This window comes from Lolium perenne, chromosome 3, assembly GCF_019359855.2.
Source record: "Lolium perenne isolate Kyuss_39 chromosome 3, Kyuss_2.0, whole genome shotgun sequence".
Classification (NCBI taxonomy): Eukaryota; Viridiplantae; Streptophyta; class Magnoliopsida; order Poales; family Poaceae; genus Lolium; species Lolium perenne.
The window spans coordinates 134837028-134851126 of record NC_067246.2 but is presented as its reverse complement, the minus strand read 5'-3'; the positions used below and the strand labels follow the sequence as shown (position 1 = coordinate 134851126).

The following is a 14099-nucleotide window of genomic DNA, read 5'->3' as shown; positions in this document are numbered from 1 at the left end:
TAATCCCATCTTTATAACCACCCATTTACGCAATGGTGTTTGATGTAATCAAAGCATCCTTCCGGTGTAAGTGATTTGCATGATCTCATGGTCGAAGGACTAGGTAACTATGTATCGAAAGCTTATAGCAAGTTGAACTTAATGACTTGATCCCATGCTATGTTTACTATGGGTGTGTCCATCACATCATTCACCTAATGATATGATCTTGTTATTAATAACATCATATGTTGATGATTAGGAAACCATGATCATCTATTAATCAGCAAGCTAGTTAAATGAGAGGCTTACTAGGGACTCTGGTTGCTTACACAACACACATGTATCAATGTTTCCGGTTAATACAATTATAGCATGGAGTGTAAAAACTTATCATGAACACTAAGATATAACAATAACTATTTTATTATTGCCTCTCGGGCATATCTCCAACAGTTAGGTACGCGCGATCCGTCTCGTCCGTGCCCTGTTTGCACATCTCCAGCTGCTGTGGGCGACCCGGCCGGCGGTAGGTGCCGGTGAAGTTGATGACGAAAGCCTCCTTAAAGTCCAGCCATCCGTTGATATTGCCGGCTGGCAGGTTGTTGAGCCAGGTGCGGGCGGAGCCGACCAGCCTGAGGGGCGAGTAGCGCACAGCCCAGCGCTTGTTGACGCTGGCGATGCCGACTGCGGTGGTGTAGTCCAGCAGCCAGTCCTCCGGCTTGGTGGTGCCATCGTACTTGGGAGGGTCCCTTGGGAGCTGGAAGCCGTCAATGACCGGCTCGCTCAGGATTCGTGGCCCGAAGCACTTTGGGCCGACATGACCTTCTTGTTCTGTGATGCGGGATTCCACAAGCCGGTCGATGCGGTCGCGGGCATCAGTTGGCTCGACGCGTGGGCCCAGCCTAGAATGGGCCGGCTAGCGCTGGCCGCAGGAGCCGGCCTATGCGGGTGCCTGTGCGTCGGCTCGTCGGTGGAGTACTCCGATTGCTCCCTGCTGGGCGTAGGCCAACTCCGGATGGTCCTGCCGCTCGGGGCAGGGGACTCTCTGTGCCGGCTTCGGCGGCATGCGCCGGCATGGGGTCCTCCGAGCGAACTGCCGTGCCGGGTAGGGTGTGGTGATGAAGACTCCGCCATGTCCCTGGGACCCTCTTTGGAGTGGCTGGCTGCATCAGGAGCCAAAGAGCTACTAGGTTGCCGACGTACCTTGCGTTCTTCTGCTGCGCGGTAGCGATGTGGAGCAGCTCAGCCACCCGCCTGGTCTTGCGGCGCAGCTCTCCGCCTTCAAGGCTGCTTAGTTCTTCTGTGACGGCTTCCGCCACGCGCACGTTCTTCTCGGGGGTGTTGTAGACCGGCAACTCCATGGAAGCAGCCGGCAATTCCGCGCCGTCGCCGCCTCCCCTGCGGCGGATCTGACCGGCTCAGCTGGTGTTGTTGCCGGCTAGCGTGAAGCCGTGAGCGCGGTCGTACTCGCGCCGCGTGATCTCCAGCTGGCGCTTGGCAGCCGCCACTTCTTCCGCCTGCTTCAGGAGGAGCAGGCGGTGTGCCTCCAAGTCCGCCTCGATGGTGGCGGGATCTGCGCTGGCTGTGAGCGGAGTGCTCAGCTTTGCCCTGGCCTCGTCCAGCCGGGACGGTGGTGGCGGCGCCTTTGGGCCGCTGCCTAATGCGCCTCCATCGGTGTTGGCCTCACGCTCCAGTTGTGGGCGGCGGCTCGCGCCGCGCGTGTTCTTGGTGATGTTCTCGTCACCGGTGGCCATGACCTCCTGCGTAATGCAGGGGCTGGTGAAGTTGCTGTAGACGCCGACTCCGGGAGAAGGGCTGGCGCAGCGCTGCACCTACCGCGGGTAGCTCGACGGCGCGACGGTGGCGACGTAGACGTCGTGCGCATCGAAGGTGATGATGCTGCCACCGGTAGGGTAGGGCCTGTCGGGGAAGCAGCCAGCGTTGTCGCTGACGCAGTCGAGGGAGCCGAATCTCCAGACAAGGCCTGAAGCGACCCGCTCGCCGGTGGTGATGGTGAGGCCCGTTCGAAAGAAGATACCGGCCGCATACGCTGAAGGCCCCACGGTGTGCGCCAAATGTTGTGGCATCGTCACGGCATAAGCCATGGGGTGGCTCAAGTCGAGTGGTTCCGGCCTTGGCCTATGACGGTTTTCAGATGCGGGTATGAGCATGAGCGACACAAGCGATGTACCCAGGTTCGGGCCCCTTGTGTGGAGGTAACACCCCTACTCCTGCTCTGGAGTGTATATGATGTAAGACGGTACAATGGTGCTCCTTGAGCTGTATCTGGCTGGGAAGAGGGCTCGAGGTAGACGAAGGCCTCTCTCCCGAACGGTGCTAAATGTGAAGTGAGAATGGATCGATCGTCCCCATGCAAGGGGTGGTAGTCCGGATTATATAGAGCCTGAATCATTACAAAGAAGTCCCTACAGCCTATGGTGACGGTTCCGCCGGCTCCGGCTCCTTCGCGCATTCCCGAGGCACCGTGCCGCCCGGCTGTCAGCCCTGTCTTGTCCTTCCTGTCGCACCTAGCAGGGACAAGACGTGCCAAGGGCGGCGTGATGTAGGCGAATCTAGCCTCAGCTGTAGCCTGCGGCGGCTAGCCCACGCGCCCGTAGCCTGCGGCGCCCAGGGAAACCGGGCCATGATGGCATGTCCAGGGGCGGAGCACTGTTGCTCTACAGTGCCCCCTGATCTGTGGGATTTGATGTCCTTGGTGGACTTTTCGGACCCGGATGACCTTTTCGGAGCCTTCTCCTGCAAGGTTCGCTAGCTCCGAGCCGGTCAGGGGAAAGTGGAACCAAGCCGGACATGGCATGTAGAAGCCGACCCTGGCCGTGGCTCAGTTGACCACGGCTAAGCCAGCGTAGACCTGGTTTCAGCCGGCCCACAAGGCGGCCGGCCACGGCTCCAGCCGGCCTTTGCCGCGGGCCAGCCGGCCCCGAGCCGACTGTTCCCAGTCTTTTGCCATACCCGGGGTCTTCCCCCTGACAGGACAAGTCCGGCTGACCAGAGTGGTCCAGCCAGGCCCGGAAGGTCCGACCGAGCGCGAAAATGGAGCCTTTTTCTCCAAACGGTTAGTGCTCCTCCTCCCATATAAAAGGGGTCTTCTTCCCCATTGAGCAGTTGCTTCTCTTGCTATCTCTCTCCTCCATTGTTGACTTTGTGAAGTTTTTTTCTATCTCTCAATCCCTCCATGATTCTTGCCCCCGTTTGAGGGAAAAGAGAGAGGACATCTACCACCTACCGAACAAATCCCCTCTTTGTGAGGGGATTCCACTAGATCTAGATCTTGGAAAAATTTGTTGTTCCTCCTCCTTTGTTTTTCCTCTCTTATTCCCTCAATATGTTTAGTAACTTTGTTGTAATTTGAGAGTGAAAGATTGGAGCATCTTTGTGGTGTTCTTGCCATTGCATTAGGTGCATCGGTTTGACTTCTCCGCAGTGATACGTGGAGGTGAAAGTTTGTGAGATATTCACTTTGGGAGCTTATTCCCGGAGCTTGTTCCTCTTGGGTCTTTGGACCCTAGACGGCTTAGTGGTCTTTGTGATGTTTCTTGGGGCATCCAATTAAGTTGTGGAGATTGCCTCAAGTTTATAGCTTTGTGGCTTAGTGGTGTTCTTGGGGCCTCCAATTAAGTTGTGGAGATTCCTCAAGTGCAATGCCTTTGTGGCGGAATATTGGGAGCCTCCAATTAAGTTGTGGAGATAGCCCCAAGCTTTGTGCGGGTTCGATGACCACCCTCAAGGTCCCATAGTGGATCGAGGACATCCCTTTTGGTGGGAATTCTACAGGAGAATACGGTGAGGCCTTCGTGGCGTTCGGAGTGCTTTGTCCTTCACACCGCTCCAACGGAGAGTAGCACTCGCAAGAGTGTGAACTTCAGGATATATCGTCGTCTCTGCGTCACCTCGGTTATTCCTATACCCGAGCTATTTACTTGTGCACTTTACTTTGTGATAGCCTTGGAGTTTGAAGTTATATATCTTGCTATCACATAGTTGCTTGTATTGGTTAGCATAAGTTGTTGGTGCACATAGGTGAACCCTAGTTATATATGTTTTGTGCTTGGCAAATTAAACGCTAGTTTTATTACGTATTTGTTAAGGCATAATCGTAAATATTTTAAACCACCTATTCACCCCCTCTAAGCGGCATCCGTGTCCTTTCACCAACTCTCCATCATGCAAGGCGGGTGGACGAGGAGGTGATCGGACCATCAAGTCCTCCGAGGCGCAAGCGTTGTGGCCTCGCGTGCAACATTGTTATGGAACTTCCCATAGGAATGGCCAATGAAGAGGCCATCAGGCCCAACCTGGAGTCCTCGCATGCACCGCCCCTCCCACGACACGACCGTCGTGGGAGCAGTGGCCCACGCCTACCCCAGTCGTACCCCTCCGCGGCATACCGTCTAGTGGCCCCGGCACCCAACTGACTATGGGAGGTGCCGGTGATCATGGAGCTCATCCAGGGTGACAACAACAAGAAGTAGAATAGGCTAGGGTTTCGTCCCATTTTAGAATCAATGTATTCCCCTTTTTAATTATGTGAATTAAGTTTTCTATCAATTAAAATTATCAAAAGAAACATTTGCATCGGGCCGCTGGGATGCTCCGACCCAAACATAGAAGAAAGACGATACGATCGATTTGTGTGCGCGACCTGACCCAACCAAAACAAACATTTTTGGGCCGGGTCGCTGAGATGTTCTTACCACTTTGTTTTTGTGGCAAATAGCTAACGTTACTGCCTTATATAGTACTCCTCCGTCCCATGAAACACGTTAAATATTTGTCTAAATTTAGATGCATGTAGACTTGATTTAGTGTCTGGATCCATCTAAAGTTTAATAAATCTTCGACATCCAAATTTTGATAAATATTCTACATATTCAATAAGACGGAGGAGCAATATTATTCTATGATTGATCGTCCAAAGATTTTCTTTTGTGGGAATCCAAAAAAAATCTTAACTATGATCGAGGAGAGGATTCGCGGGACAAGTGTAAAGAGTAAGTACAATAAGGTCCAGTCAGCTGACTATAAGAGATAAAAATATTATAAATTTGCTTAGTTGGAGGAGAGAGATTAGAAGAGAGAAGGGAAGTGGGCTCGTATGCAACTAGAGGATACCCCGCGCGTTGCGGCGGAATCTTGAGCAAAATTTGATGTGAAGAAATAATAAGAAGGTGAAGAGCATGATTATTGAGTTGCATACATGTGTGTCTCTAACATGCATTTTCTCAAGTTAAATGTCAAACTACACTTGTCTTATCACTACCTTGAAGAGGATTAAACTGAGATTTGAAGAGGTTTACACTCATTTCAATTAGTAACAGAGTTGTTCTGAATGTGACTTAGTGTAAGAGAACAATCTTGTATTTTACTAATGATAAGCTTCTTTCTAATATACTTTTCATATGCAAACATTCAGTGTCGAATGCACTTGAGATATTTTACAGATAAAAGAAGAATCTTCCGAGATGCATAAAAGGAAAGAAACAATAAAGAAATCCTAAATCATGCAAAAAGGGAAACAACTAACTTAAATTTCAAAAAAGGAAAAAAGAAAGATACCTTTCGAAATAAATAAATAACAAAAAACATCTGACTTCCTGACAGATTTTAGAACTAAATTTAGAGAAATTTTTAAAAATTATAGTAGCTATTAATGGCATATTCTTAAACTCAAACATGTGGAACCTAACACCCTTATCTCTAAATCATAGCTACAACATGACGGTGTAGCATGTTCACTCCATCTCTGTTTTTTTTTTTTTTGGAATCACATCTCCTTAGGTTGAGCAGGAGAAAGGCTACAGAAAAAACACATTCATGAGCAAGTACACACATACAAATTAAGCTGAGTTGCATAGTACTTGTTGCACATCTAAAATCAGAAATTTTCGTACTACACGCGTAGACAGAGAAAGAACTTGGCGTACCTAGTGTCTTTATACATCCGCATACCTAGTTGCTTTGTATGATAATGATAGCAAGATCAGATAGAAACTTTAGAAGAAATAACCCCTAACATGAGTTTTTTACCCATCGCATTGTGTCCAGTGTGCAAGCCTTTGTTAACTCAATCAAGTTGATATCCAGATTTGGTTGCCGATTTGTTGACCGAAGCCAAACCAACATCAAGAAGAAGTATGTACCAAACTGGGGTTGATTGAGCAGTGATGGCATCAGCAACATAGCAAAGAACAATAGGGAAGCACCAACAAAAATGACCGCTCCATCTAAACTGTTTGAAAAGTGACCAGCTCCTGCTAGATGAAGAATGCCTAACCTTGGTGGAGAAAAATTGCGCTGGAGCCTGGAAAATAAAGATGGATCAAGTAGGGCATTTTATAGCACAATGTCTCCTCATATCCCTTATCAGTTTCGAACGCAATGTGGTGAGGTGTTATTATGCCTGTTTCATAGAGGATTTAATTTAATGGAGAAGATGAAGAGGAGAAGAAGTAAACCATATAGTAGTAGAAGACAAAGTGACATATACCATTTTTACCCAAGACGTGGAGGGCCCAGGGTGTGCATGCATTCGCTCTCTACTTTAGTCTGGGAGTGGAACCGTGAAAGATAGAAACCAAGAGATGAGCCTGTGGCCAATCACAACGTATGAGCAAAAAGAGGAACATGTGCGTAGGAGATTAATGAATGGTGCATGGCGCCTATATTAATGATGATCGATTATTAGAAGAAAAGAGACTAAATGATGATGGGGCATGATTCCATGTTAATAGTGGGTTGATGTGGCAAGCTAGGATTGGTCAAAAGTATCTTGATGAGGTGGATAGCTTGCATGTTGAGAGAATTACTCTTAGTGGGTTGCTCCAATTTAGATATTATAGATACCCATCTAGCACATGCTTCTAGACACTATATGAGACTAAATGGTGGACCATGTATTGTAAATGTAGTACACTTTTATAGCTTACTATTGTTATTGTACATGCTAGCTATAATTTGACTATATGTGATGTGGCAAACTATTATAGCCGGCTGCTGGCTACGGCTCTAGCTCTAATGAATACTACGGGCCTGTTTGGTTCCTAGCCACACTTTGCCAAGCCAAAGTTTGGCAATTTGGCATGTGTTTGGTTCTTGCCACACTTTAGAGCTGCCACATTTCACTAATCATATGACCCACTTGTCATAGAGTGAATTTTTTGCCAACTTTTGCCACACTTGGTGGCTTCCAAAATCCTAGTCACACTTTTGTGGCTGTCACACTTGTCAAAGTTAGGCTTGGCAAACTGTGGCTGGGAACCAAACAGGCCCTACATCCGTTTCAAGGAATAAGGCGTTCTCGTTTTACGAGTTTTTTGTTTGACTAAAAATTAATTCAAATATATAAAGATTATTTGTATGAAATTAGCATCATTAGAAAGTGTTTTACAATACGAATCCAACGATATTAATTACATATAATATAATTAAGATTTTGTTGCTCAATTTTTATGGTCAAAGCTCGTCATGCGCGTGCCCCTTATTCCACTTGTGCTTTGACGGGTCCACATGGCGGCGACTGCCTTCGCAAGCGCTGCCGCGTGTCCCTTCCGTTCACTCTCCAGTCTCTTTATCGAGGATGACACACGGGACCCTGCTGTTTCGGACCCACAAGCCAGCAAGACAAGCTTACTCTGGTCAGTCAGTCGGTCCACATTGGGGAAGGCAAAGGGGGGTTTTTGCTCGGAGGCTGCCAATAAATAAGAGGTAGAGGGAATGGGGGTTTTTGCACTGAGGTGCTGAGAAGCTTGCTAGCCACAGCCAGGCGAAGAGACGAGGGTTTTCATCTCCCGCTCCAGGAGGAAAGGGGAAGCGGCCGGGTAATCTTCTCCAAAGGATTCCTGATCGCACTGCGGCGATCCACGCCGGCCAGGTGACGACGAGCTCGATCGATCCCCTCCCTGCATTTTTCTTCTTGGATTTCTGCTGTATCTCTTCTTTAATCTTCGCGTGCTTCCGAGCTAGTACTAGTTTCCTGAGTTGTTTTACCGTGCATTTCTCTTCGTTTTTCTCCAAACGAGGACAGATCCGTAGCACGGTAGTCTCTAGATCGGCGGTTTTGAGGTTTTTGCCTGCAGCGAACTCAATCCATACTGCATTAGTTCTTCTTCCTGACGGATCTGTCTCTCAAAGTTAGATTCACGCATCACGCATTCAACTTGTCAAAGGGTCTGCTGCTCTTACGCTTGATTCTTGGATTCGTATGGACGAGGGTTTCCACTGTTCATCTCGAAAAGAAAATGAGGGTTTTCACTTTTCACTGTAGTATGGTGGCGTTGTACTAGTTACTGGTTTAATTGTTTCCTGATTATTATTGGTTCCCCGGTCTTCTTTTTGGTTGATCTACCCCAGATTCCATTTTGTGATGGAAAATACCATGTGGTATAAGAGTTTTTCCATTCGACATAAACTGCATTCTGTTTTATTAATTTGTACAGCACCACAAGTAGTGGCTGCGCTTGATAAAAGAATGGAACAATGTCTGGTTAATTCCGTACCGAATATATACTTGTTGATCAAATTAGTTTGCTGTGTTCTTCTTTGTAGATGGAGTCTCAAAGTGGCAAGGGAGATCCCAGCAAGACACCGGCGTCTGACGGTGGCAAGGGCGATCCCAGCAAGTCACCAGTGTCTGACGGTGGCAAGGGTGGTTCCAGCATGACGGCCAAGCCTCAGAGGCTTCCCATCAAAAGGCCAACCCAGCATGCAACGAAAGGGAGGCCCGTAATGCTACTCACGAACCATTTCAAAGTCTCTCTCACCAGAACAGATCAGATACTCTACCACTATGATGTACCCACGGCAACCCCATTTCTCAACCTATGGTTTACTTTTGATGCCTACTTTTTGACAATTTGTTTTGAATTTTTCGTCATGTTGAGCACAGGTGACTCTGAAGTACGATGACGGCAAACCCGTTAAGGGAGAAGGCGTGGGCAGAAAGGTGATGAAGCAGCTGTACGAGACCTATGCCTCACATCTCGCGCACAAAGTATTCGCCTATGATGGCGAGAAGGGTCTCTTTACCGTTGGGCCTCTCCCATTTAAGAACAATGTGTTTGACGTAGTTCTGTGCGACGATGCTTCATCGGGAAAGTATGAAGTTGAGCTGTTCGAATCCATTGAGCTAATCGATCTGTTGCTGTTTTGGGGACTTGTCTTGATGATAAACCTGCAGGACTGGAACGAGCCGGAGCCCCGGAGGAGGGGATGGAAGTCCAGGACCAAGTGACAAGAAGAGAATGAAACGAGCAGAGTATGGCAAAAGATTCAAGGTGGAGATAACCTCCACCTCTGCGGCAAGGATTCCGATGAGTGCCATTGCCCAGGTTCTGCGTGGTGGTCAAGAATCTAAGAACTCGCAGGAAGCTATACGGGTTCTCGACATCATACTGAGGCAGCATTCCGCAAGACAGTATGTCGGTTAACTTTTCGAATTACCTCCCGATCTTTTACCACATTTGATGACACTTGTCCTTATGTTTTTATAAATTATAACCAGCCTGCTTCAATGATGTTTTTGTCTTATACAGGGGTTGTCTCTTAGTCCGACAGTCTTTTTTCCGTAGCGAATTCGGCTCCATAGACTTGGGTAGCGGCGTGATCGGTTGTCGGGGTTTCCACTCTAGCTTTCGACTTACTCAAAATGGGCTTTCGCTCAACTTTGGTATGTTTTAAACCTACAATCCTAATTTCATGAGCTTATTGGTAAATTAATTTGTTACAAGTTGACGGTTCATACTTACATGCATGATTGATTGTTCCATTTGTGTAGATTTATCCACAACGATGGTAGTGAGACCTGGTCCTGTGATTGATTTTCTGCTATTCAACCAGAATATTAAGGACCGTAAAAGAATTGATTGGGGCAAAGTAAGTCAAAATCTAGTGACTTCATAAACTTTTTAGCCTTCAGAGAATCTATGATTAGATTACATTATTTGCGTGTTCTAACCCTGGACATAATATTAGGCCAAGCGTGCACTGAACAATCTAAGGATCAAAACCACTCACAGGAAAGCGGAATTTAAGATTGTTGGATTATCTGAAAAAACATGCTATGAACAGAAGTAAGAACTTACTCTTGAATCGTGATGTGTAACCTCAGGTGCTCTTGTTTAAGAAAAAAACATGCTTTGATGTAGGTTCTCACAAAAGCAAGGAGAGGGCAACGGTACTGTGGAGGTAACTGTTTATGATTACTACATGGACCGTTGGTCTATCAAGCTGGATAACTCTGCTGATCTTCCCTGTCTTAATGTGGGGAAGCCAGATCGTCCAACATACCTCCCGCTGGAGGTCAGTCCCTCTGACTGTTCTTGTTCTAAATCTTCTTTGTGGTATAAATCTTTGTGTTTATGGTGCTCATTTCATGTTTGCAACCAGCTTTGCCATCTGCTGCCACTACAAAGGTACAAAAAGTCTCTCTCGACGCTGCAAAGGTCAAAACTGGTTGAGGGATCCAGGCAGAAGCCGCTTGACAGGATGTCGACATTGTCTCGTGTAAGTTCCAAACTCTGAGACCCTGAATTCAGCTCAACTGCAGTAGATATGATCACAAGGTCTAAAGGATATTGAAAAGACCAGAAGTCTCAATTTTCTTGACCATTCATGCTAGGCGTTGCGTTACAATAATTATGATACCGAGCCAATGCTGAGGGAATGCAGCATTTCGATATCTCGAGATCCTATGAAGGTTGAGGGTAGAGTCCTTCAGGCACCACAGGTTGGTAGAGTCTTCACCGGACGATTTTATATTGCATGCCATGCAGGCCCTTTGTTGCAATACATCTGACTGAATCTCTTAATGTGCAGTTAAGCGTTGCACATGGTAGAGAACTTTATACACCTAATGGGAGGTGGAATTTCAATAATGATGTGAGTAACTGAGCATAAATCTTAATTGCGCTACACCTAGACTCTTGACTGTCGATACGATAACATTCTTGTTTCTGCTCCCCAGAGGTTCATTCGGCCAATTAAAGTGACGGACTGGGGAGTTGTTAATTTTTCGGCACGGTGCAATGTTAGTGATCTTATCAGGCGCCTTATGGAATCTGCTCGCAAGAAGGGAATTGTAAGTTTACCGCACCACCAAATCTTGGGATTTTTTGAAAAAAATTCTCGCATCGTTCAACCAGTTCGTTTTGCAGCCAATAGACAATTGTGGTGCTATTATTGAGGAGGGGGGTGATATGAAACGGCAGTGTCCAGAAAAAAGGGTGGAGACTATGTTTAAGCAGATACTAGACATATCAAATCAAAACCCAGCATTTCTCCTGTGTCTTCTTCCTGAGAAGAACTGTGACATCTATGGTTTGCTCTGCTACCTCAGCTTTGCAAATAAGCTTTTTATTATGCCTTTATCTAGCATACAAACCTTAATTGTACTTACCAGGACCATGGAAGCGTGAATGCCTTGCAGTACATGGTATCTTAACCCAATGCTTGGTTCCTCCTGCTAATATCAAAGATCAGTACCTCACAAATGTACTGTTAAAAATAAATGTCAAGGTTTGCAGTGTGATCTACATAGCCATCTTAAATGTGTGGCATAACTTGGCTTGTTAGTTGAAAACCTAAATGTTTCGTTCTTTTCCTTCCCATTTGCCAATCAGCTTGGCGGGTTGAATTCACAGCTTAAAAGTGAAATAAACAAAGGCATTCCTCTGGTGTCAACGATTTCAACCATTATCTTCGGTATGGATGTTTCTCATGGTTCACCTGGACGATCTGACGTACCGTCGGTTGCTGCAGTAAGTAACATATTTTGCCCATGTTTCCTGTTTTCTGGAGTAAGAAACTCAGGTGCCAGCTGATGGTCCTGGACAATTTTCATACTAAAATTTTACGGGCCCACTTGACTGTTTTTGGTTGTTACCTAGGTGGTTAGTTCCTTGGAGTGGCCAAACATCTCAAGATACAGAGCTTCTGTATGCACTCAGGCACCCAGGCTGGAAACGATTGATAAGTTGTTTAAACAAGTTGGAGACGACGATCAGGGCCTCATTAAGTGAGATGCTTCTTTTGGCTTTGACTTAAGTTCAATTTTACATTTAAGAATATACTGCCTCCTAATCATATGCCTTCCTTTTGTTGCTCACTGAGATTTTAATGTTGCAGACCTTCACTACTCGAATTCTACAAGTCCAGTAGAGGGAAGAAACCAGAACAAATTATCATTTTCAGGTTGGTAGTCGTCCTGAGATTATTGTGCACAATGCCAATTGTTAGTGGTCTTTGCTTCTCAGCAGCATAGTTGTTCTGAAGAAATTGGTGGATTAATTGTGTTGTCTATAAGTTTATAGTGCCAAGAGTTGCACAATGCCAAACGTCAGGACACTTACGCCCTTTGTTTATAGTGCTAAGACTACAAACTGACTAATACCTGGTGTTGCCTCCAAGTCTACTTTGGCACCCTGATTCTGCCTGAGAATTCTGTTGTCTTGATTCTAGGGATGGAGTAGGTGAGAGCCAGTTTGATGACGTGCTGAACACTGAGCTAGCTGATATCATTAAGGTAAAACATATACGATATCCAATTTCTCTTGAGCCAGTTCTGACTCATAATATCTTTCTGATTGATGCAGGCATGCAAATTTCTTGATGACAAATGGTTACCCAAGTTCACGGTGATAGTTGCACAGAAGAATCACCACACAAGATTTTTCCCGCACAATGACAATGAGCGTAATCCTAATGTCCAGCCTGGTAACCTACATCTTTCCTATTTTTTTCCATATCTTAATTATTTACAATTATATGAATCAAACGAGCTCATTTCCTATCATATATTCTTGTTACGCCCTTATGTAGGCACTGTTGTAGATGACGGAATCTGCCATCCCAGTAACTATGATTTCTACATGTGTGCTCATTATGGGATAATTGTATGTTCTCTCTACCTTGAGTTGTGATGGGAATTTACTTGTTTATTTGAATCTAATCCATTCGACTTGTGAGTTCCAGGGGACTACAAGGCCAACACACTACCAGGTGCTCCATGATGAGATAGGCTTCTCTCCTGATGAGCTGCAGGAGCTCGTGCATTCCCTCTCCTACGTGTATGTGCACTGAAGCAGTTGCAAAATATGCAGTTCTTACCTTGACTCTTGTGACCATCGTTGCATTCTTCAGCTCTGACATTTCAATGCTTGTGAACTCGTTTCAGGTATCAGAGGAGCACCACAGCAATCTCAGTAGGTAAGCAAGATTTTCCACTACTTGATTTCACAAGATATGACAGCAGGGCGTTGCTGATCACCTGATTTTTCCCTCAGTTGCTCCCATCTACTACGCACACCTTGCAGCGGCGCAGGTGGCGAAGTTCACCAGGCTGGATGACATGTCAGAGACATCGTCGAGCCATGCTACCCAGGCTGCACCTGCCCTGGTGCCAGAGCTACCTCGTCTGCATGACAAAGTAGCGTCATCGATGTTCTTCTGCTAAAGCTGGAAGTTTTCTCATCATTCGTTGGAAGTGACTGTAACTTCCGAATCAAATGCTACATAAAACCGGTAGTGGTGTCCATGTCAAAGCCTGAACTATGCTTTTGGACTTGGCTGCTCGTTTGATGGATGCTATTCAACGAACAATCTTTGATTGCGATCATGGTATTTCTAGCGAAGTTCCTCACCAATAATAATTTGGACTTTTGATAATCTATTTGGTACTAGGAATGTGCATCTTTCTACTAGATGACAACATATTATGTAGTCTTAAGTTTATATAAATGTTGTCAGCACTTAGTTGAACGATACAGCTTCAGTGAAAACAAGATATATACCTCCTCCGTCCAGAAACTCAAGGCATGTTTGACTTCTCACAGCATTACAGTTCTCAATGCACATTTTTATTATAATTTTCGCTTGTAATGCGCCACAATATAAGAATATTTAACAAATTAGTATGTACAATTGATACTTGTATACATTAATATGTCCAATCGATACTTGTATACATTAATGATCAAAGTGTAACACATTGACTTTATGTGCAATATAATTACACACAGAGTTAGAATAGAAATACTTGAAACATAATTATGTGTAATATATCTTATATGATTATAGTTCATTTGTGCTTGCTTTACTACAAC

The 14099-nt window shown here is 45.8% G+C and overlaps 1 protein-coding gene across 1 annotated transcript; it reads left to right on the top strand.

Moving 5' to 3' along the window:
• The first annotated feature begins 7745 nt into the window (after positions 1-7745).
• Positions 7746-13662, top strand: LOC127342504 (protein argonaute 4A). The gene is made up of 23 exons (XM_051368465.1): positions 7746-7873; positions 8548-8793; positions 8888-9096; positions 9179-9415; positions 9534-9667; positions 9776-9873; positions 9973-10070; positions 10146-10299; positions 10387-10503; positions 10619-10726; positions 10816-10878; positions 10964-11077; positions 11154-11316; positions 11399-11514; positions 11619-11756; positions 11886-12013; positions 12124-12189; positions 12457-12520; positions 12591-12711; positions 12817-12890; positions 12970-13064; positions 13172-13203; positions 13281-13662. The coding sequence occupies exons 2-23, from the start codon at positions 8548-8550 to the stop codon at positions 13448-13450; spliced, it is 2745 nt and encodes a 914-aa protein (XP_051224425.1). The 5' UTR covers positions 7746-7873; the 3' UTR covers positions 13451-13662.
• The last annotated feature ends 437 nt before the right edge of the window (positions 13663-14099 follow it).